Source organism: Notamacropus eugenii, chromosome 7, assembly GCF_028372415.1.
Source record: "Notamacropus eugenii isolate mMacEug1 chromosome 7, mMacEug1.pri_v2, whole genome shotgun sequence".
Lineage (NCBI taxonomy): Eukaryota > Metazoa > Chordata > Mammalia > Diprotodontia > Macropodidae > Notamacropus > Notamacropus eugenii.
In genome coordinates, this window is record NC_092878.1 from 48,182,516 (window position 1) to 48,206,880 (window position 24,365).

At 37.2% G+C, this 24,365-nt stretch overlaps 1 protein-coding gene and 1 long non-coding RNA gene across 2 annotated transcripts in view; one reads left to right on the forward strand and one right to left on the reverse strand.

Annotated features, from left to right (window-relative positions):
* Positions 1–23,502, forward strand: part of LOC140513149 (uncharacterized) — a 67,810-nt gene extending 44,308 nt beyond the window's left edge. Inside the window, exons 6-8 of the long non-coding RNA XR_011970084.1 lie at positions 3,290–3,391; positions 21,550–21,772; positions 22,101–23,502. This is a non-coding gene — a long non-coding RNA (uncharacterized lncRNA). The remainder of the gene's footprint in view (positions 1–3,289; positions 3,392–21,549; positions 21,773–22,100) is intronic.
* Positions 14,010–15,343, reverse strand: GPR33 (G protein-coupled receptor 33). Its single transcript, XM_072622370.1, has one exon. It carries the CDS (start codon positions 15,323–15,325, stop codon positions 14,339–14,341), a length of 987 nt encoding a protein of 328 aa, XP_072478471.1. The 5' UTR covers positions 15,326–15,343; the 3' UTR covers positions 14,010–14,338.
* Positions 23,503–24,365: the final 863 nt, after the last annotated feature.

Here is a 24,365-nt window from a genome sequence, read left to right on the forward strand (position 1 = left end):
GCCGCACAGCTAAGTGATAACTATTATTAAAAAAAAAAAAAAACCTAGATCTTTTAGTTTTTCCTTTTTAAAGCTAAGTTTGTGAGATGGTGAATGTTATATTATGGTGATCTAATTCTCCAGATGATCTTTAAATGTCAGATTCTGAAATAAGTTATAGCGCTTTAAAAAATTATTGATTTTTTTTGTTTTTATAGCCTATTTTCATCCCTAAATATGTGCCTTCTCATCCTCTGCTCAGTGATCCTTCCCTTCTAACGAGCATTTAAAAAGAAAACAAATTTAGCAAAACCAAACCTTTGACCGTATGTGATAATATATACAATATGTTTTATATGAAAAGAAACAAGCTTTCGGTAAGTGCTTACTATGTATCAGATACTATACTAAATATTTTAAAAATATTATGTCATTTGAGCCTCATAACAACCCTGGGAAGTAGGGGCTAATATTAACCCCATTTTTACAGTTGAGGAAACTGAGGCAGATAGGTTAAGTGAATTCTGTGGCTAAGCCAGATTTGAACTCTATCCTATCCAGACTGCAGCACTTGCGCTCTATCAATCAGCTGCCTCTTCTATATGCATCTATACTCCCTCATGTCTGAAATGAAGGGAGATAGATATATAGCATTCCTTCAAGGGCATTACCAATGCTGAGCATAATCTTCCTAATTAAGCCATAAAAAATTCCTGAAAAGTATAATCCCAAAATTTTTGGTTAAATGTAAAGCCAACTCACTGGTCTTGCTGATTTCTTTGAACATCAAGAATCACAGAATTATAAAATGTTTAAAGCTGGAAGGGACCTTTGAGATCACTTCACTTAACTCCCTCATTTTTCAGTTGAAACTGGTTTCTTTCATATATTTCAAATCAGCAAGCTCAATTTCTAGTTCAATTTTTTTCCCCACTGAGCTTCTGCTGTGTACAAAGGGCTATAGGGAAATTGCAAAGAAATATGATAATAGACCTACTCCTTACCCTTGAAGAACTTCTAATATACTAGCAGAGACAGGGCAAACACACTTGGCTAAGAACTAAAGTCATATTCAAAGTAAAATGTTACAAGTATAAACTTAATACAACCATACAGAATGAGGGCCTAAGGGCACCTACCACAGAATCATTTTTTTTGTTGTTTTTTACTCTCTGTTGGTTCTTGTCTCTTTTGCCTTAGCAATGCTATGGAGGGAGATTGTTTTGTTCAACCTGCCCCCATCCCAGGGACCCTGTGCTGGAGTTGAGGAACATGTCAGGAAGGAGACCCTTGTTATAGGGTAGCTAGAAATCTTTCATGGTACTAAGGTGCCCTGGAAGATTGAAAGCTTAGGATTATGGGTTTGGAGTCAGGAGGCATCTCAGAGTAGATCTAGTCCAACCCCCTTATTTTATTGATTATGAAATGAAAGACCAAAGAAGTTGTCACTTTCCCAAGGTTACAAGGGCAGTAGCTCTCAGAAGCAGGATTTAAACCCAGATCCTCTTGACTTTAGAGCCCATGGCATGTCCATTATTCTAAACTGCCTTCTTGATACCATAGACCTAAGACTGGTTGCTATTGGGCAGTGTGAGGGAGGGTTAGCAGTTTGTTGTCAGTGTAGAGGTCTGCAGCGATAGGAACCTAGAGATGCAGGATGAATATATATGAGTTTAAAAATATCCTGAGGCAAAGAGCACATTAGGATATGTATACACTAGAGAAGTTTTTGACAGCAAAGAAGCAAATAGGGTCTGGGCATGCAGGCACAAGATAAGAATTAGCAAAACCAGTAATTAGGTAGTTCAGGGGAAAGGTACAACAGTAAAAAGAACTTACAGCAATTTGTTATTTTAGTATTGCTACAAACAGGGAAGCAAGGCAGCAGGGCTATGAGATCATGGAATCAGCTGCTGCTGCTTCCCCCCAAACCCCCAAGGGCAAAAGTATCCCTGCAACTCCTGGGCTCCTTATGAGTATAATACTGCTGATGGCTCTTACCCTGTATCAGAAGAAGAGATATTAAGGGAAACCGTGTGATACTTCCTTGTGGCAGAGCAGTACCGTTCTTCTTTCTTTTTATTCCCCCAGTGTCCATATTTATGTTCCCTATGTTGTATGCGCTTTCTTGGCGAAGGTCTTGTGCGTTGAGCAGAGCTCATAACTGAAACCGTTGTTCCACAGATAAAATATGTGGACAGGAACTCTGGGAAGCTTTTGAGAAGGGGAAGTGTACGAGGTATGAAGGAGTCTATCTTTGTGGGATCTGGTCATTTCTAATTCAATCCTATCCAACAAATAGTTATTAAAAGCCCATTTTATGTAAGGCACGGTGCATTGTGCTGAAGTTACAAGACAAAACAAAAACATTCCCTGATCTGTGAGGAGGCTACATTCTATTGGAGGGGGGGGGTGGGTATGACATGTAGACAGATGATAGTTTCAGAATGAGGAGACAGCACTAATGACTAAGGTTACCGGGAAAATCTTCTCATAGACAGTGGTATCTGAGCCGAGACTTGAAAGAAGCAAGGGGTTCTAAAAGGGGGAGAGGAGGGAGTACGTATTGAGAGTAGTGGGGGAGCACCCATGCAGAGACATAGAGCTATGGGATAGAATGCAAAATATGGCAAGCAAATAGTCTAGTTTGGGTAGAATGTGGAGTACTGGAGATGGGACGATGTGTACCATCAAACAAAAGCAAATTGGAACCAAATTGTCTAAGGCTTTCTGTATCTAAAAGAGGCGTTTGTGTTGTAATCAAGAGGCAATAGGGAGTCACTGAACATTCTACAACATTCTAGAAAATTGACATTTAGGTGGCACAGTAGATGGAGTACTGGATTTGGAGTCAGGAAGACTCATCTGCCCGAGTTCAACTCTGGCCCAGACACTTACTGACTGTGGGACCCTGTTTGCTTCAGTTTCCTCATCTGTAAAATGAGCTGGAGAAGGAAATGGCAAACTGCTCCAGTTCAGTATCTTTGCCAAAAAAATCCCAACTGGGGTCAGGAAGAGTCAGACGTGACTGAGAATGACTGAACAACGTAAACAAGTGCTTCAGAAAGATTATTTTGGCAGCTGTGTGGGGGATAAATTGGAGTTTGATGAGACTTGAAGTCCAATCTAGTTAAGTGATGATGAGGGTCTGAACTTGGGTAGTGGATAGGCAAGTTGTTGTCTGTCCTTCATTTTTGAAGAGGACCACAGGTTATCACAAGACATCGCAGATGACTTCTTGACTTGTCCATGGATTGGATTCAAGTGAGGGAGAGTTGCATGAAATCATTGGCCTTGCTTTCTCTTTCAGACTCATTGAAGTTCAGTAGCAAGAAGAAGTTAGGATGACTGGTGATGGCCTGCGATGCTGTGGATGACCTTGGCATCTTTGATGTCTGACCCAGCTCTAAGTGTAAGCAGAAAGAATTACAAAAAGTCATAATTAATGCAAAAGTTTCTTCTGCTTAGGAAGTGTCCCAAAATGAGAATGGTCCTTGAAAGTTTATTATGCAACAATAACAACAGTAACAACAATACTGGCTTAAGCCATTTCTTAGCTTTATGTCTATATGTAGAAATTCATCTATCAGTATCTTCTCAAATCAGGAAGACTGTCATAACTGTCAAAATAAAGCAACTGCTGAGGAAAAAAAACCACCTAAGACACAGGCAGATAAGGCACCAACGTAGATAACTATAATGCACAAAATTACATGATTGATGCGTTAGGTTATATGAGATTTGAAGGAGGTTACTTCCAATTAGGGAAGTCAAATAAGACTTGATGGCTAATAGGGTTAGTAGTGTTGTGTTCATCCTTTGTTTTCAAAGAGGACCATGACATCAGAGAAATGATGACATGACTTGCACTTGACTTTGTTTTGAGTGAGGGAGGGCTGTGCAAAGTCACCAGACTCACTTCTTCCTCCTGAGCCATCTGGGTCCAGGGACCAGATATTCATCAGGATGACTGGAGATGACCCAGGATGCAGTGGGAGACCTTGGCCTTTTTAGGCTAAGATCTTTTCAGGTAGTGACTTAGAGTACCTCACATCTGTAGGATGTAGAAGCAAGATGAAGGCAAGCTTGTTGTCTATGTAGAAGAACTGTCAGCCTGCTGCTTGGCAGTCATCTTGGCAGGAGTCAAGTTAGTTTCTGTACACAACTTCATGGTCACAGACTTTCAAGTATTTGAATCCAGATTGGATTAGTAGTGTGAGAGAGAAGTAAAGATGCTTCTAAGAGTTACAATCTTTGATGTTGAGGGAAATTGTGGTGCTGGAAATACAACCTGGGAAGTCAGGAAGAGACAGGTTTTGGGGGAAAGATTTTGAGGTTAAGTTTTGTATATTTTTAGCTTGAGATTCTGGAGAGACATATAGATGAACATATTTAGTAAAAAATTGGAAATGTAAACCTGGCACTTGGGTAAGAAGTCAAAATTAAACATTTAGATTTGATAATCATTTGTATGATAAGTTGTATATGGAATGTGGGGCAGGTTTGCTGGCATTCTCTTAGGAAACAGCTTCCCCTTTCCCTTAGGTTGAGCTTCCCCTTTTCCTTAGGTTATAGATAAATAGATAGAGTGGGCAGAACCTTAGGGAGCTGTCCTCTTGGTTCTTCCTTTTTTTCTTAAGCTTTTTCCACTCCCTTTTCACCTGAGAAATTTTTATGGGACCTTGGGTGTATAAAATAGGTATGCACATCAAACATTTACTGATAACAAATCATAAAGAAATTTATTTTAAAACAATTCTTTGGTATACATATAATTTTATCACTTGGCTCCCTGCAGTAAAACCTCATTACAAATTAGGCAAAGAGGTTTTTATATACCATCATCATTATTAGAAGTAAATTCATATTGGAAACATAATTTGAAATATTGTCTTTTTCTTGTCAATTTAGGTGAACTATAACCTGGTAGCAAAGATTCTGTGACATTGTCATCAGGATTTTTATTTCTTCTGTCTAAATTTAGTCATTTATCCATAACCAAAAAATATTTTTGTCCTAAAATATGAATAAATATTGCTAATAATTTCTCAAGTAAATACTAGCTTTAGTTTATGAAATTACATTTGCTTGTGCTTAATTTTAAAAATTGATGTTCATGCTTATATACACAGAAGGTGATGGTGGTGGAGAAATATTATTAATGGGCTTTTGTCTTTACTTGCTGCAATTAAATGTGTTTCTGTTAAAGGAGATAACAGAACTTTTAAAAGTCAAACATTCTAACACAATACAATCCAAAGATATGCTAATTTGATACTTACATGCTCAGGAATGATGGTAGAAAAATACTAAAAGTCTTTAATTTCTTCAGTTAAACTATTATGTTTCTATAAGATCAGAAAACTTTGTATGTTCAGTAAAAACACTACAATTCCTAACATGCAATAGTCTCAAATCTGAGCTGAGGTGTTCCTGGCAGCATTGGTTAGCCCTGCACATAGCGATGATATGCACATGTGCAAATTGTGGATGTTGTGTGTTCAGAACCAAGGCTGCAGTGGAATCACAGGATTCAGAATGGGCAAGCACTGCCAGAAACATCTTGGATTCATTACACATTTACTTTAATTCAATTAATTCCTTGCATGTTCAGAAATCTTTTACTGTTACCAGATTTTTTCTTTTTTTTTCCCGAAAGAATTTATTTATTTTCAGTTTTCAGCATTCAATTTTTTACTTCAAATTTTCTTCCCATCTCCCCCTTACCTCCACCTCAGGATAGCATGTATTCTGATTGCCCTTTCCTCCAATCTACCCTCCCTTCTATCACCCTGTTCCCCCTTATCTCCTTTCCTTCTATTTTCCTGTAGGGTAGGATAGATTTCTATACCCCATTGCTTATATATCTTATTTCCTAGTTGCATGTAAAAACAACACCTAACATTCATTTTTAAATCTTTGAGTTTCACATTCCCTCTCTTCCCCTGCGCCACCCACCCTCATTGAGAAAGCAAACAATTTGATAAAAGTTATACATGTGTGGTGAGGCAAAAGACCTCCAAAACAGTGATGTTGTGAAAGACTACATTTGCTTCTGTCCTATCCTGCCCTCCATTTATTCAATTTTCTCTTTTGACCTGTCCCTCTTCCAAAGTGTTTGCTTCCAATTACCCCTTCCCCCAATCTACTAGCCCTTCTCTTATCCCCCCCTTTTTTATCTCCTTCCCCCTCCACTTTCCTGTAGGGTGAGATAAGCTTCCATATCCAATTGAGTGTGCATGTTATTCCCTCCTGAAGTCAAATTCGATGAAAGGAAGTCTCACTTATTCCCTCTCACCTTCCTCTTCTTCCCCTCCATTGTAAAAGCTTTTTCTTTCCTCTTTTATGTGAGATGATTTACTACATTCTACCTCTCCCTTTCTCTTTCTCCTAGTACATTCCTCTTAACCCTTGTTTTTCTTTTTTAGATATCATCCCTTCATATTCAGCTCACCCTGTGCACATGCTCTCTCTCTCTCTCTCTCTACACACACACACACACACACACATACACACATACATACATACATGTAATATACATATTATTTAGATACATATGTTTATTCCCTCCAACTATCCTAATGTGGAGAAAGATCTCATGAGTTACAAATATCATCTTTCCATGTAGAAATATAAACAATTCAACTTTAATAACTCCCTTATAATTTCCACAATACTTGAGTTGTTTCTTTCTACCTGCTTGTAATATTTTCTCCTTGACCTGGGAACTCTGAAATTAGGCTACAGTATTCCTAGGAGTTTTCCTTTTGGGATCTCTTTCAGGAGGGGATTGGTGGATTTTTTTCCATTTCTGTTTTATCCTCTGGTTCTAGAATATCAGGGCAGTTCTCAATAATTTCTTGAAAGATGATGTTTAGGCTACTTTTTGATCATAACTTTCAGTTAGTCCAATAATTTTAAAATTGTCTCTCCTGGATCCATTTTCCAGGTCAGTTGTTTTTCCAGTGAGATACTTCACATTGTCTTCCATTTCTTCATTCTTTTGGTTTTGTTTTATAATTTCTTGATTTCTCATAAAGTCATTAGCTTTCATTTGCTCCATTCTAATTTTTAAAGAATTATTTTCTTCAGTAAGCTTTTGGACCTCTTTTTCCTGTGGTCTATGTTTTTAAAGGCATTTTTCTCTTCATTAACTTTTGGGACCTCTTTTCCCGTTTGTGTTAGTTTAATTTTGTAGGTGTTTTTTTTCTTCAGCATTTTTTGAGTTTTCTTTAGCAAGCTGTTGAGTTGTTTTTCATGACTTTCTTGCATTGCTTTCATTTCTCTTCCCAATTTTTCCTCTACTTCTCTTACTTGATTTTCATAATCATTTTTGAGCTCTTCCATGATCTAAGACTAATTCATATTTTTATTAGAGGCTTTGGAAGCAGGAGCTTTGGCTTTGTTATCTTCTGACTGTTTGTTTTGATCTTCCTCATCACCAATGATGTAAGAAAATAGTCTTCACCAAAAAAGTAAGAATCTTTAGTCTGTTTCTCTTCCCCCTCTTTGCTCATTTTCCCAGCCAGTTACTTGACTTTTGAGCTTTGTTAAGTGGAGTGCTGCAGAAGCAGCCTCAGGTTTCAGCAGTTGCTGCTGCCACCCTGGGTCTGGGGCTGAGCTGGAGCCAGGCCAATGTTGAGGCTGGAGCCAGACCGTGCTGCCCACTCAGCCAGGTGAGAGACCTTTGAAGCTGTCTTTATTATTTATGGGTTGAGAAGCCTGGAATCTGCAGCAGCCCCCTAAGATTCATTCCCCTAAGTTCTGCTCCTGCTCCTTCTGTGCTGGTGTGGCCCATGTCAAGCTGCATTCCCTTCCCAGCCTGGTGCAATAAACCCTTCCTTTTGACCTTCCAGCTTGTCTTAGGCTGGAAATTTGCTTCAGTCTGTCTGTCATTTTGTGGCTTCCACTGCTCTAAAATTTGTTTAGAGTCATTTTTTACAGCTTTTTGGGAAGTTTGGAGGGAGAGCTATAGCACATCCCTGCTTCTGCTCCACCATCTTGGCTCTGCCCCTGCAAGATTTTTTTTCCACCTCATGTGGGGTCATGACCCATAGTTTAAGAAGCTCTGCTCTGGGGTATGCATAGAGTAGGGTTAGCTGTTCTGGACAGTGATGCTGCTGCATCCTAGGCAGGGCCAGTAGGTGTGATGGCATATGTGGCCCATGATTTATTTTGTGTTCAGATGGAAGTGAGGGCTAAATCCACTGGAATGGATGAAATCAGCAAAAGAAGAGAAAGGGCTACATACAGAATCTTGGAGAACATCTATGCTATGGTGGATGAGGACAAAAGGAGAGAACAGGGGAGATACTGAAGGAGACCCTAAGTGATAGGAAATCCAGAAGAGAATAGTGCCAGAAAAGTGAAGAGAGGAGAGCAAATCCACTTGGATATTGCCAACATAGGGCCCATCTTAGCTTCTGTCCCCTGTCTTTGCATCTTTGACTGAAACAACATGTTTTTTCTTCTTTTTAAATTTGTTCTTAAAAATTTAATATTTTTTTCCCAAATTACATATAAAATGGATTGATAAAATTCACTTTAAAAAATTGTGAGTCCTCAATTCTCTCTCTCTGTCTCTCTCTCTCTCTTCCTTTCCCCCTCCCCTCCCTGAGAAGGCAAGCAATTTGATATGTTATACATGTATAGTCATGCAAAACATATTTTTATATTAGTCATGTTGTAAGAGAAAACAATCACCACCATCCTCCAAAATAAAGAAAGATAAAGAAAGTTTAAAAAGTGTGCCTCTATTTACATTAGATTCCATCAGTTCTTTTTCTGGAGGTGTAATGCCAATGCAATACCCATAGTAGTTGCTATGAATATGCATACATATTCCCAGGGTTTGTTTGCAAAATATAATAAACTCTTTTCTTCCAAGACAACATCAAAATATTTATTTGAAACATCCTTATAGTGATACCAGAAGGTGAGATTTAGAGAGGTGTTTATTACTAATCCAGGGAGCACCAACATTTCTTTCCATCAAACCTCCCCATGAGCAAGTTCCTCTAGGCAAGTTCTTCCTTCTGCCTCTTTCTCTCTCTTCCCACACCTTTCCCTCCAAGCAGTACAATATACAGTATTTCTAGTCAAAAACTTGGCATTTGATTGGCCTAGTGTCAAGTAGCTTGGAAATCAACATTTAATTGGGAAGGTGTGGCTCTGCACCAGGGTTCCATGTGAGGCCTATTAATGGGTGGAGAGGTCTTATATCCTGTTAACTTTACAGGAGGTAGATAGCATTTTTCATCATAAGTCCTTTAGAATTGTCTTGGATCATTATATTACTGAAAATAGCTAAGTAATTCATAATCAAACATCATACGATATTATTGGTATTGTGTATAGTAGTACAATTCTACTGATTCTGCTCATTTCACTTTGTATCAGTTCATGTAAATCTTTCCAGGTTTTATTGAGAGCATCTGCTTATCATTTCTTATAGCACAATAATATTCCATCACAATCATATACCACAATTTTTTCAGCCATTCACCAATTGATTGGCATCTCCTACATTTCCAATTTTTTCCTACCACAAAAAGAGCTGCTACAAATATTTTTGTACAAATCAATCCTTTTCCCTTTTTAAAAAAATCTCTTTGGGATACCGACCTAGGAGTGGCATTACAGGTTCAAAGCAGTTTTATAGTTTTACAGTTTTATAGCCCTTTGGGCATAGATCCAAATTGTTCTCCAGAATGGCTGAATTGGTTTACAACTCTACCAACAGTGCATTAATGTCTCAGTTTTCTCACATCCCCTTCAGCATTTATCATTTTCCTTTTCTGTCACGTTAGCCAATTTGATACCTCAAAATGAGGTTGGTACCTCAGAGTAATTTTAATCTGCATTTCTCCAATCAGTAATGATTTAGAGCATTTTTTCAGTTATTATAGATAGCTTTGATTACTTTATCTGAAAACTGCCTGTTCATATTCTTTGAATACTGATTAGGCAATGACTTGTATTCTTATAAATTTGACTCAATTCTCTATATATTTGAGAAGTAAGGCTTTTATCAGAGAATTTTACTATAAAATTTTTTTTCACAGTTATGATTGCTAACTGTGTATTTCCCTCCATCTTATTCATCCCCTCTCATTTATCCTACTCCCTCCTTTCACACTGTCTCTCCTTAAAAATCTTTTGCTTCTGACTACCACTCCCCCCCCCCCTCCCCATTATCCTTTCCTTCTATCAGCCTCCATGTCTTTTCTTACTCCCTTCCACTCCTGCTTTCCTGGAAGGCAAGAAAGATTTCTATACTCAAATGAATGTGTATATTATTCCCTCTCTGAGCCAATTCTAATGTGAGTAAGGTTCAGGTATCCCCCACTGCAAGTCCCCCAGCTTCCCTTCTACTGTAAAAGTTCTTTTGTGCCTCTTTTATGTGAGATAATGTACCCCATTCTAACTCTCCCTTTGCACTTCTTCCAGTATATCCCTCTTTCTCATGCCTTTTTTAATTTTTTATGTATCACCCCATCATATTCAACTCATACTTTTACCCTCTGTCAATGTATGCTCCTTCTAACTGCCCTAATAATGAGAAAATTCTCTGGAGTTATAAGTATCACTTCCCCAAGTAGGAATATAAATGGTTTAACCTTATTGAATCATTTATGATTTCTTTTTCCTATTTTACTTTCTATGCTTGTCTTGATTCTTGTATTTGAAAGTCACACTTTCTATTTAGCTCTTGTCTTTTCATCAGGAATGCTTGAAAGTCCTCTATTTCATTGAATATCCATTTTTCTCCCTGAAGGATTATACTCAGTCTTGCTTTGGTGGGTGATTCTTGGTTGTAATTCTAGCTCTTTTGCTCTCTGGAATATCCAATTCAAGCCCTCTGATCCTTTAATGTAGAAGCTGCTAAATCTTTTGTGATCTTGACTGTGGCTCCCTGATACTTTAATTATTTCTTTTTGTCTGCTTTCAGTGTTTTCTTCTTTACCTGAAATCTCTGGAATTTAACTATAATATTCCTGGGAGTTTTCATTTTGGGATCTCTTTCAGGAGCTAAGCAGTAAATTCTTTTTAGTTTCTATTTTACTCTCTGGTTACACAATATTAGGGAAGTTTTCTTGATAATTTCTTGAAAGATAATATCTAGGCTCTTTTTTTGGATTGTGGCTTTCAGGTAGTCCAATAATTCTTGCATTATCCCTCCTCAATCCATTTTCCAGATCAGTTGTTTTTACAGTGAGATATTTCACATTTATTTTTTCACATCTTTTTCACATATTATTTTCACATCTATTTTTTCATTCTTTTTGATGTCTCATGGAGTCATTATCTTGTACTAGCCCAATTTTAGTTCTTAAGAAATTATTTTTTTCAGTGAGCTTTTTGTACCTCCTTTCCCATTTGGTCAATTCTCCTTTTTAAGGACTTCTCTTCTGGATTTTTGTGCCTCTTTTACCATTTGGCCTATTTGGATTTTAAGATGGTTTTTTCTTCAGTAATTTTTTTGTGCCTTCTTTACCAAGCTGTTGGCTCTTTTTTATGATTTTCTTGCACCACTGTCATTTCTTTTCCTGATTTTTTCTCTACCTTTCTTATTTCATTTTAAAAATCCTTTAGGAGTTCTTCTAGGACTTCTTTTTGGGCCTGAGACCAATTTGTATTTTTCTTTGACCCTTTGAATCTAGCAGTTTTGACTTTGTTGTCTTCTTCAGAATTTGTGTTTTGATCTTCCCTGCCACCATAATAACTTTCTATGGTCAGTTTCTTTTTTTTGCTCATTTTCTACCCTATTTCTTGACTTTTAAGCTTATTTTAAGTTGAATTCTGATCCTGGGATGGAAGGAGAACTGACCCAAGGTTTAGCTTTTTTGTGAAACTGTTTTCAGAACTAGTTCTGGAGAACTGTAAGTTTTCAGTTCTTACAAGGTAATATGCTGTAAGGAGAGATGTGTTTACTACTCTCCAGACTTGTGCTCTGGTCTGTGAGCAAACACATGGACTCTTTTCCTTTATAGACCTGTGACCGGGGTCCCTGATAACCTATGGCTTGTAAGCTCTGTTGTGCTAGTGCTCCTCCTCACCTTGGAACTATAGCCCAGCACTACTGTATCTGTATACTGTATACTGAATCTGTATATGCAATGCAACAGAATCCTTTACCTAGTGCAAGAAGATGTTGGTAAACTCCTGACCAGTTGTCTGACTCAATTAGCATCTGTGGACTGAGAGCTCTGGAAGACACTGCTGCCAATTTTTTTGCCCCCAAGGCCTGCTGCTGGCTTGCCTAGGTGAGCCTGTTGCTATCTTGTTGGGCATTGCCTATGCTGGACTGCCTTCCACTCTCACCCTAGTGTGATACACCTTTTAGGTTGTCTTGGACTGGAAAATTGTTTTACCCCATCTTTTGGGGGGATATACCACATCAAAATTCATTTTGAAATGAAATTTTAAAGTTGTTTTGAGGGAAATTTGGAATAACTCAGCCATCTTGGCTCTACATTCTGTCTTTTTTTTTTTTAATTCAATTTTTTAAAATTTTCAGTTCTAAATATTTCCCTCTCATCCTCCCATCTTCCACCCAGTGAAGAGGCTAGATAAACAAAACCCATTACAAATGTTTATAGTCCAGCAAAATAAATTCCTGCATTAATCATGTCCAAAAAAGAAAGAGAAAGAGATGAGGAGATAGAGAGACAGAGACAGAGACAAAAAGACAGAGACAGAGAAGAAGAAAGAAAGAAAAGGAAAGAAAGAAAAATAAAGAAAAGAAAATATACTTCAGTTTGTACTCTGAATCCATTAGCTTTCTAGAGATGGATAGCATTTTTCATTATGAGTCCTTCAGAATTGTGCTTGGTCATTTTTAGTACCACCTTTTAATGAGTTCAATCAATCTATAGTTAAAGGAGGTTTTAGAATATCTACATACTCAAGACGGAGTTAGGCTGAATGATTTGTTCTAGTCATGCTGAATTTTGCTTTTGTTCTATGTTTTTCATGCCACACCTGAGGATGGTGCCAGCTATTGGTCCAGTCAAGTGCTTGGGCTACAATTATCCCATAGAATAGTTTGTGATGCAGTTTAAACCATGCAGGACAATCTGTAGGAGTAACAGTTCTAGTAGTGAGGATCCAGAAGCAAAATAAAGCTCCCTGCCACCCCATGTCTTTGGCAGAAGGGTCATTTGTCATAAAGTGACAGTTGGCATGGGGTAAAGTCAAAAATGGTGCCCATGACCCAGGAGTATGTCAATACAGTAGCATCAGGATCCCAAGAAAATAAGCAAGTGTGGTCTAAGGTCAAGCAAAAGTCCAAGGAAAAGAGTGTCGAAATAGGCTGGAATTCATATGAGAAGTACCTTTTCAAGCTGACCTGATGAACTTAAATGATTGCCAAGGTACTTTTGAGCCCTAGAGTCTAGAACAGGCCTGCATAACCTATGACCTGCTTGTAGCTTACCAAAGGATTTTAGGTAGCCCACAAAAAATGTCAAGGAAAACATTCTTTGTATGTAGAGGAAATCCTTTGGCTGGCTGCAGGTTGTGCAAGTCTGGTATAGGGCTCAGTCTGCCCCCCTCCCTTCCCTTGTGATCTTTTGAATGTACTTATTCTCTATACGTCTTTATTTATTTAATAAAGTTTCCCCATCTTTGAGTTTTTTTTGTCCTTTTAATAATAAATTATTTTCCCAATTACATGTAAAAACAAGTATTAACATTTAAAAAATTGTGAATTTAAAATTCCCTTTTTTCTTCCTTCCCCTATTCCTTCTTTGAGATAGAAGCAATTTGATATAGGTTATACTTGTGCAATCATGCAAAATATATTTCCATATCAGTCAGGTAGTAAAGGAAAACAGACCAAAAAAACCCACAAAAAAAGAAGTGAAAAATTACAGCTCCTTCTATTGTTAATGTTGTCTATGCAGCCATCTCCACCAGTAATGGAGTTCAGGAGCTGCCTAGAAAAATAACTGTGAAAGAGAGAACTCCAGTCAATTTCTCTATGGCTAGGATACTCCAAATAAAAATAGAGATCTACGCCTAGCAGTGACATTTAAGAGTCAGTATTTCTCTAGTCCTGATGTCAAAGATTACACAAAAGTAGCTCAAATAGAATCACAGCTGGGTATTTAGTTTATTTACAATGTCAATTGTTGTTTGTCTTTTGGAACAACTGATACAAAGCCAGAAATATTGACCTTAAATTGCAGGAAACTGAGCCTTCCTTTTCATCCCCCCAAAAAAGAAATAAAAAAGAAAGAGAACTCTCTCTGGGAGAAGATATATTTATTTTGGGATGAACAAAAAGGAAGAAAGCCTTTTCTGTTATTTTTGCTTGGGGATCCACAATTTAAACTGACTTTATTGTACTTAGATTTTAGGATTTTTCTAAGGAGGACTCTTCATGTAGAACTGACTCAAATAAAGCGATGATAGAGTCTTTGAAAACCTTCTTGAAGTTCTCCCCAATAAATAGATAAAATGTGGGAGAAAAGAAAGTGTTAAATGAGACAGTAATGCCTGTAAGTATTAGAGTTAGTTTTATGAGCAGCGTGTGAGTCTCATTGATTAGTAAACCCTGGTAGACATGGTAGGGCATCCAACAGACAAAAAAAGAGCTTATAAAAGTCACCATAACCTTAAAGGGTTTGCTAGACTTGATCAGGCCCCTCTGCCTCATCTTCTGGACTACTCTAGCATAACAGAATATAATGGTGAGTAAAGGTAGAAGAAAACTCAGCCAGAGGCGGCTAATGAATAAGGTCACATGGACTTCTTTCCTCAATGACTGGCTCTCCTGGCTATTGAACAAAACATAGTTGTTTTTGCAGGTCACTACTCCATTTGTGTCTTTTTGGGTCTCCCGGAATACCAGGTAGGGAATGCTGAGAACAGCAGCAAGCATCCAAATCCCTTTGAGAGTAAGGGAAGCCCAACGGGTGTTTCGGTGTTGCTGTGACCATACTGGATGAAATGTAAGAATGTAGCGATCAAGACTGATGGCAGAGAGAATGAAAACAGAGGCCAGCATCCCCAAGGAGAAGGTGCTATTGACGACTTTGCACATGGCAATCCCAAAGCTCCAGTGATTGCCTTGAAGGTAGGAGGTGATCTTGAAAGGCACAGTCAGTGAAGAAACAAGATAGGAAAGAATGAGATGGAAAAATAAAAGAGTATTGACTGTCTTTTTCATCTTGAATCTTAGCACCCATAGATAAAGGCCATTGGCTATGATACCAATAGTGAATGAGATGGATGAGAGGACAATCACCAGGTTAGCTCCCAAGGGGGGAGCAGGGAAACTCATGTTTCTTCTTAGTGTGGTCATGATGATCAAGTAATCAGTTGTATTATTCAGATCCATAACTGCCTGTGACACTGTGGATACCTGGAGTGAAAGGAAGGAAGAAAATGAGAAAAGAAGAAAACATATCCAGAGGGTTTTTTTTCTTCTCAAAACAGTATTGCTGAGAATGGGCCAGTTAGCCAATAAGCATTTATAATGCTCAGCATCAAAAAGTGCTTACTATGTACCAGGTACCATGTTCAACACTGAGGAGAAAAATATACCACTCTGTGTATATTACAACCCTTATACTTCTCATTCATCTCATGGATGTCTTTCTGTGAGAATGTGCCTTGGACTTCTTGCTAAGCCTTTGCTAAGAGCCTCACTCTCTCCTCTAGAGTCATCAAAGTCCAAAGGCAGGACAAGGTAAAGATGACTGAGGATGGTGCAGGATGTGGGGTGACCTGGGCCTTTCTAAATTAAGGTGTTTCCCAGGTCTCTGTTTGACTGAGGTAAGGTCCAGGCAATAACTAAGAGCTAGGTAAGAACTGAGACAAAAGATGCCCTAATTTACCATCACAAAAGTATCCATTTGGGAGGGGGAAACCATCAAAGTTTCTGACTAGAACAGAAAATAATCTCTATTTATGCTCATTCTAAGACATTAAAAGCTAAACAAAGAGCCAAGGGAGACTTGGACTGGGACCTTTTATTGACCATTCAATGAAAACCACAGGGATTAGGGTTGAAAGTCAAGTAGCTCCATTTGAAACACAATAGGCTTTTAAAAAGCCTGTTTTATCAGAACTATATTTCAAGAAATCATAAATGAAAACTGCACCGGGCAAAAGGTAAATTGCCTTGACTTTTTGGGGGCAAAAAAGATAATAAAATTAAATAATAATTAAAACTAAATAAACAAATAATTCAAAAAATCTAGACCCCCAAACCACAAAATACCTTACAAAATATAAGCAACTAAACTTATGTTCCTATGGACAAAGCATCCACATGAAAGGATATGGCACCCCAAGTGGAAGGAGGGGTAGATGTAGCAAGGGAAGAAGAAGGAGAAGGAAAATGAAGAGAAAAAAGGAGGAGACAGAAATAATAATAAGAGCAGCATCCTCCAACTTCTACTTTAATTGTCAGGTTGGGTCCCCATAGGAATACTGCTTTCCGAGTTGTAAAAATAGCTCTCAGAGACTGTGCTTCTCCTACTGTAGGTCCTGAGTGTCAAATGTAGCAGTCCCAATGGACAGTCATCCAGTAGTCTCAATTACTTTTATCAAAGATAAAACATGGTAGATATCTTTTACCAAAAATAAAACAGATACTAGTAGAGACAGTTAATACAATATTCTCCTAAAAATGTGGTTCACTCCATCCCACAAATAGACATAGCATCCATGGGAAGAGTAAACTTAAACTCAGACCATAATAGTAGTAAGGCACATGTGTAAGAAGAATATTTAACTTACAACACCTATTCTGGAAGTGCTTCTGTCATGTAGAAACCTCATGCAGAATCCTTTGTTGTCTGTCCCTGGTTCTCAAACAGGACCAGTGATGTCATGTGAGTGAATTGGGGTTGGAGTTAAGTGAGGCAGAGTTTCACACGTCAGTTTCACTCTCTGCTTCAGAGTTATTGAAGTCCAGTGGCAAAGCAAAGTCAAGTGATCCAGCTATGGTCCCAGATGGAAGGCAGCCTCAGAGGGGAAGGCTCTAACAACTGGGGGTTCTGGGAAAGAAACAAAAGACAGCATTATATTAAAAGTACAAATAATGATAACACAATAATGAGAGGTTATTGCAGTATAATTGGCCAAGGTCCACTGCATTGAGACAAGAATAATTTGAGCGATAGAAAAACAAAATTCTGAATTACTGTCTCACTGAGGGAATACATTCCAGGAACCTCTTACAGAGGAAATGAAAGAAACATGAAAATTGAAGGACATGAAAGTAAAACTAGTTTTCTCAGTATTTGGGCTGTTTCAGTGAAATCTGGATCAATATTTAAAAGAACTAAAGATTTATTATGTACTGTTATCGAGTCAGACAGCTTTGCTTCTTGACAATCATGTGATGTCTCCTTTAAGAACTGATTGTATTAGGCTAATGTTACAGCACATTATAATCAGATTAATATGAATAAATAAGTATTGCTAAGATTGTACACTAATATTTAGTTTTTAATTGGGTGTTGATACAAGAATAGGTAAACCCTTTTATCTAGCATCCACCTAGACTACATTGATTAGATATGTATTGACCGGAAACTGAGAACCTGAAAGATGATTAAAGTGTCTTCTAAATCTTAAAAGAAGAATGAAAGTGTGTTTAGTATGGTTTGTTTAATTTAATTCAAATGATTAATTTATATTTAATTGCATTTCAATTCCTTGAAAATTCACACACATATATAAATTTCTCTCTTAATAAGAATATTTGATTAACTTAAGTATTCCATTTGATGATTGACTATGTATGCTGTTTATAGTACTATGCTATCACAAATGAGAATCTATGACTACACAGAAAATGTAGTACGGAATGTAATATGTATTATCCCTGAGTTAACAAATTTTATATTTGCTTTTTGATCACCCTAATTAAAAAGGAGATGAATGATGTTTTTTCACTGAGCAGAAACATTCTCAGCTTGTATACAAATATGTGGCTTGCTCCCAATCTCATTGCTAGTAAGTGGTAGTGCTGCAACTTGAGCTCAGTAATCTTTGCTCCAGATCCAGCGCTCTGTCCATAGTAAACATAATGATCTTGATTTATATGACAATTAAAAAATATAGGATGTCTCAAAAATCTTAGTGCAGTTTCAAGATCTAATGGTTTAAAACTGCACTAAGACTTTTGGGACACCCTGTATATAATTATATTCTCAACAAATATAAGATTTTATTCCATGATATTTAGAAAACATACTATTGTATTCCAAAAGAGAACTTGGAGAACTTGGGCTAAAATAGTTCATGTTATTAATGAAGCCTTTGCATGTGTGTGTATACACATATTCATGCAATGACATAAAGAAGTATTTAATTGCAGTTTATTTCAATTCACTATTTTACCAAACCTGAAATTAATAACAATAATAACTAATATTTACATAGCACTATGTGCCAGACACTTAGCTAAGTCCTTTAAAATTGTTATCTCATTTGGTCCTCATAACAGTCCTGGGAGATGGGTGTATTACCCTCTTTTTATAGAAGAGAAAACTGAGTTTCTGAGGATCGATTTGAACTGACTGTAGTGTAGTCTTAAGACAATAATGTTAACGATCACCTTGGGTCTCCAAGGCATAAAATTCATAGATTTTTCTTCTCAGAACTCTGTCTGCTGGAAATGTTTCCTAGGCATTGAAGTACTCTTATCAGTGCTGTCAGTGACACATTTTGTACTACCCTTTCCACCTTTCTTCTTGCTGTCACCTGAGAGTTCCCCTTCCATATTCAAGAAGTTTGAAATTCCCTTATCTGACCAAAGTCTGTTGTCCTTCCACATTTCCCTCTCCATTGAAACCCCAAACCCTGTTCTTTGTTTTCACTGACCTACAATCTCTCCATCCCTCAGTTCTTTTCCAGGTTATCATCTCCACACTGGTTACTCTCTCCTTCTTTTCTTATTTTGATCTCTTGGTGAACCAAGTCAACTCTACACTGTCCTCTTCTCTGTAGTAGTCTCCAGCCTTCTTATTTTGCTCTGCCAAGCCTCATCCTCAAGGAGTCTTCTAACTTTATCCTCCCAACTATTATGTACAATCCAGTGACACTGGTTTTCTTGATGTTCCTGCATTTTCACTGGCTCTTTCCCATGCCTGGAATTCTCTTTCTCTTCATCTCCTAGATTCTCTGGCTTCCTTCAAGTCCCAGATAAAATCTCACTTCCTAAAGGCCTACAAGGGTTCCTTCTTGATTCATCCTTTGTGTTGTTCCCTTTTCTCTGTTGATTATCTCCAATTTACCCTGTATATCTCTTATTTGTACGTAGTTGTTTTCATGTTGTCTTCCCTAGTACGTTGTGAGCTCTTTGAGAACGGAATTTTGTTTTGTTTTGTTTTTTGTATTTCTTTGTATCCTCAGCATTTGGTAGATAATAAATGCTTGTTGTTTGACAGTCTGACTTGAAATTCCCCCCCCAATATCTCTACCATTTGTGAATTTAATGCTGGATCCATTCTCCTAATTCTTCTTTCACTTTGAGCGCTATTACTTTAATACATTTTTTTCTTGGAAAGGAGGTAGAGGGGTAAGTAGACAACTCATATTCTTTAGTAATTATTTTCCTTTATTTCATTAAATATTTTCCAATCATGTGTAAAAAATGTTAACACATTTCAAAAAATCTTGAGTTCCAAATTCTCTTCTCTACTTCTGCTCTTTTCTCCTCTTTGAGAAGGCAAACAATTTGATATCAATTATACATGCGAAGACATGCAAAAGATATTTCCATATTAGTAAGGTTGAAAAGAAAACAGAAACAAGATAAAACAATGAAAAAATGTAGAAAAAATTATGCAATCAGAGTTCATCAGTTCTCTGGAGGTGGATAGTATCTTTCACCCTGGGTCCTTTGGAAGTGATGGATTATTGTATTGATTACAGTACCTAAGTCTTTCACAGCTGATCATTGTTACAATTTTGCTGTTACTGCATACAATATTCTGGATATTTTTTCTTAAGGAGCTCATTAATAACTCATTTAATTTTGCTTTCTAAGATAGGGTTTTTTAAGTGTTCTATTTCCTCTTCTGTTAATCTGAACAATTTATATTTTTGTAAATATTCACCTATTTCACTTAGATTGTCAGTTTTACTGACACGTAATTGGCCAAAATCACCCAGTAATTGCTTTAATTTCATCTTTATTGGTGGTCCATTCACCTTGTCATTTTTGAGACTAGTAATTTGTTTTTTCTTTCATTTTTAAAAATCAAATTAACCAATGGTTTATCTATTTTATATTTTTTCCCTATAAAACTAATTCCTACTTGTATTTATTAGTTCAATGGTTTTCTTACTCTCAATTTTATTAATCTCTCTTTTGATTTTCAGGATTTCCATTTTGGTGTTTAATTGAGGATTTTAATTTTGTTCTTTTTCTACAAGCACAATTAATTTATCTGCTTTTTCTCTCTTTTATTGGTGTATGCATTAAGAGATTTTCCCTTAAACACTGCTTTGACTGCATCCCAGAAATTTTAGAATGTTGTCTCATTGTTATCATTCTCTTTAATGAAATAAATGATGTTTTCTATTATTTGTTCTTTGACTCATTTATTTTTAGGATTAGGTTATTTAGTTTCCAATTAACTTTTAATCTATACTTCCATGGCTCTTTCTGAAAAGGATGCATTTAATATTTCTGTTTTTCTGTGATTGTTTGTGAGGTTTTGATACACATTCAATTTTCGTGAAGGTGCTATGTACAGTTGAGAAAAAGGTATACATCTTTCTATTTCTATTCAGTTTCCTTCAGAGGTCTAACATATGTAACTTTTCTGAGATTCTATTCATCTCCTGGAATTCTTTCCTATTTATTTTATGACTATATTTATCTAAGGAGAAAATTGAGACCTCCCAGGAGTATAGTTTTGCAATCTAATTCCTGCTGTGATTCATTTAACTTTTCCTTTAAAAATTTGGATGCTATGCCATTTGGTGCATATACATTTAGTATTAATATTACTTCATTGTTAATAGTTCCTTTTAGCAAGATGTAGCCTCTCTGCTTATCCCTTTTAATTAGGTCTATTTTTGCTTTTGCAAAAATTCTTAAATTTAAAATTGAAATTTTAAAAATTCTTAAATCCAAAAATTTTAAAATTTTCTCTCCTCTAACAATTTCCTAGGTTAATTACTTTTCCTATGAGATACTTAACATTTTCTTCTATTTTTTCATTCTTTTGACTTTGTTTTAATGTTTCATGATGTTTCATGTAGTCATTAGCCTCCATTACATCAACTGTAATGTTTTAGGAATTATTTTCTTCAGTGAATTTTTGTATCTCTTTTTCCATTTGGTCAGTTGTGTTTTAAGGTATTTTCTTCATTTCTTATGTGTGCCTCTTTTACCAAACTCTTAATTGCCTTTTCATAATTCTCTTCCTTTGCTTTCATTTCTTTGCCTAATTTTTCCTTTACCACTCCTATTTGATTTTGAAAATAATTTTTTAGGGTGGAGCCAAGATGGCAGAGTAGAAAGATGCACATACTCTAGCTCTTCCCCCACAGCCCATAAAATAACTGTAAAAAATGACTCTAAACAAATTCTAGAGCAGCAGAAGCCACAGAATGACAGAGTGAAAGAGATTTCCAGCCCAAGGTAACCTGAAAGGTCAACAGGAAAGGTCTATCACACAGGATGTGGAGCAGAGCCCAGCCCTGGCTGTGCAGCACTGGGAGAAACAGGACCAAACAGGCCTCTGGGGCAGAATTCCCAGCAGCAGTGGAGGATCTCAGATTCCTCAACCCACACGCACCAAAGAAAGCTTCAAAGGTCAGTGAGAGGGCTTTCCTCTGGGTGAGAGGGCAGCAGGGTCCCCCCCAGCACTGACCCCAGGTGGCTGTGGTGGCAGCAGTGGTGGCAGATGCTGCAGCATCCATTTGTGGAGCAGTCAGCCTAAAGCCCCTGGGGGAATTGAACAGCTGGTCTGAATCTCAGCCCTGAGCATAGTCTTGGGGTGAGGAGGAGCACTAGGACCCTCCTCTTGACAAAGGATTCAGAAGTCAAGTAACTGGCTGGGAAAATGCCCCAAAAAGGGAAAAAAATAAGACCATAGAAGGTTACTTTCTTGGTGAACAGGTATCTCCTTCCATCCTTTCAGATGAGGAAGAATGATGCATACGGTCAGAGGAAGTCAAGACTTCTGCATCCAGTACCTCCAAAATAAATATGCAATGGTCTCAGGCCATCGAAGAGCTTGAAAAGTGAGTCAACAGCTTGCTAAAGGAGACCCCAAAATGCTGAAGAAATTAACACCTTTAAAAACAGGCTAACTCAATTGGCAAAAGAGGTCCAAAAAGCCAATGAGGAGAAGAAGGCTTTAAAAACAGAATTAGCCAAATGGAAAAGGACATTCAAAAGTTCACTGAAGAAAATAGTTCTTTAAAAATGAGAGTGGAGCAGATGGAAGCTAATGACTTTATGAGAAACCAAAAAATTACAAAACAAAACCAAAAGAATGAAGAAATAGAAGACAATGTGAAATATCTCATTGGAAAAACAACTGACCTGGAAAATAGATCCAGGAGAGACAATTTAAAAATTATGGGACTACTTGAAAGCCATGATCAAAAAAAAAAAAAAGAGCCTAGACATCATCTTTCATGAAATTATCAAGGAAAACTGCCCTGATATACTAGAACCAGAGGACAAAATAAATATTGAAAGAATCCACTGATCACCTCCTGAAGGAGATCCAAAAAGAGAAACTCCTAGGAATATTGTAGCCAAATTCCAGAGTTCCCAGGTCAAGGAGAAAATATTGCAAGCAGCTACAAAGAAACAATTCAAGTGTTGTGGAAATACAATCAGGATAACACAGGATCTGGCAGCTTCTACATTAAGGGTTTGAAGGGCTTAGAATAGAATATTCCAGAAGTCAAAGGAACTGGGATTAAAACCAAGAATCACCTACCCAGCAAAACTAAGTATAATACTTCAGGGGAAAAAAATGGTGATTCAGCGATATAGAGGACTTTCAAGAATTCTTGATGAAAAGACCAGAACTGAAGAGAAAATTTGACTTTCAAACCCAAGAATCAAGAGAAGCATGAAAAGGTAAACAGGAAAGAGAAATCATAAGGGGCTTTTGAAAGTTGAGCTGTTTACATTCCTACACGAAAAGATAATATTTGTAACTCTTGAGGCTTTTCTCAGTATTTGGGTAGGTGGAGGGATTGTACACACACACACACACACACACACACACACACACACACACAGATAGAGAGCACAGGTTGAGTTGAATGAGAGTGGATGATATCTATAAAAAATAAAATTAAGGAGTGAGAGAGGAATATATTGGGAGGAGAAAGGGAGAAATGGAATGGGGCAAATTATCACTCATAAAAGAGATAAGAAAAATATTTTTAATGGAGGAGAAAAGGGAGGAGGTGAGAGGGGAAAAGTGAAGCTTACTCTCATCACATTTAGCTTAAGGAGGGAATAACATGCTCACCCAATTTAGTATGAAAATCTATGTTACACTACAGAAAAGTAGGGGAGAAGGGGACAAGTAGGGTGGGGGGGATGATAGAAGGGAGGGCAAATGGAAGAAGGGAGTAATTAGAAGTAAACAGTTTTGGGAAAGGACAAGGTCAAATGAGAGAACACAATAAATGGGGGACAGGGTAGGGTGGAGGGCAATATAGTTAGTCTCATACAACCTGACTGTTATGGAAGTCTTTTGCAAAACGACACATACATAGCTTGTATTGAATTGCTTGCCTTCTCAGTGGGAATCGAGGTGAGGGAGGAAAGGAGAGAAGTTGGAATTCAAAGCATTAGAAGCAAATGTTGAGAATTGTTATTGCATATAACTAGGAAATAAGAAATACAGGTAACCGGGTATAGAAATCTATCTTGCCCTACAAGAAAAGAGGGAAGATGGGGATAAGGAAAAGTTGGGGTGTGATAGAAGGGAGGGCACATTGAAGGAAGGGGTAATCAGAATGCAAGGTGTTGTGTGGTGGGGGAAGGAGAGAAATGGGGAGAGAAATTGGAACTCAAAATTTTGTGGAAATGAATGTCAAAATCTAAAAATAAATAAATAAAACTATACAAAAGAAAGAAAAAGTAGAAAAATTTTAAAAAGAGAAAAAAAAGAAAATAATTTTTAGCGCTTCCAGGAATTCTCATTGGACTTGTGTCCAATTCAAAGTTTTCTTGAAGGTTTTCTTGTAGCTATTTTTACTTCATTGTCTTCTTCTGAGTTTTTGCCTTGATCTTCCCTGACATCACTGTAGCTTTTTACAGTCAGGTTCTTTCGTTCTTGTTCATTCTTTCACCCTTTTTCTTGATTTTGAACTTTAAGCAAATGTTGGGTTCTGTTCTGTATGTGGGATTGAGGTGTACTGTCTCAAATTTT

Coding starts and splice junctions, on each gene's coding strand:
- GPR33 (XM_072622370.1), bottom strand. CDS start 15,325: ATGGATCTGAATAATACAACTGATTACTTGATCATCATGACCACACTA.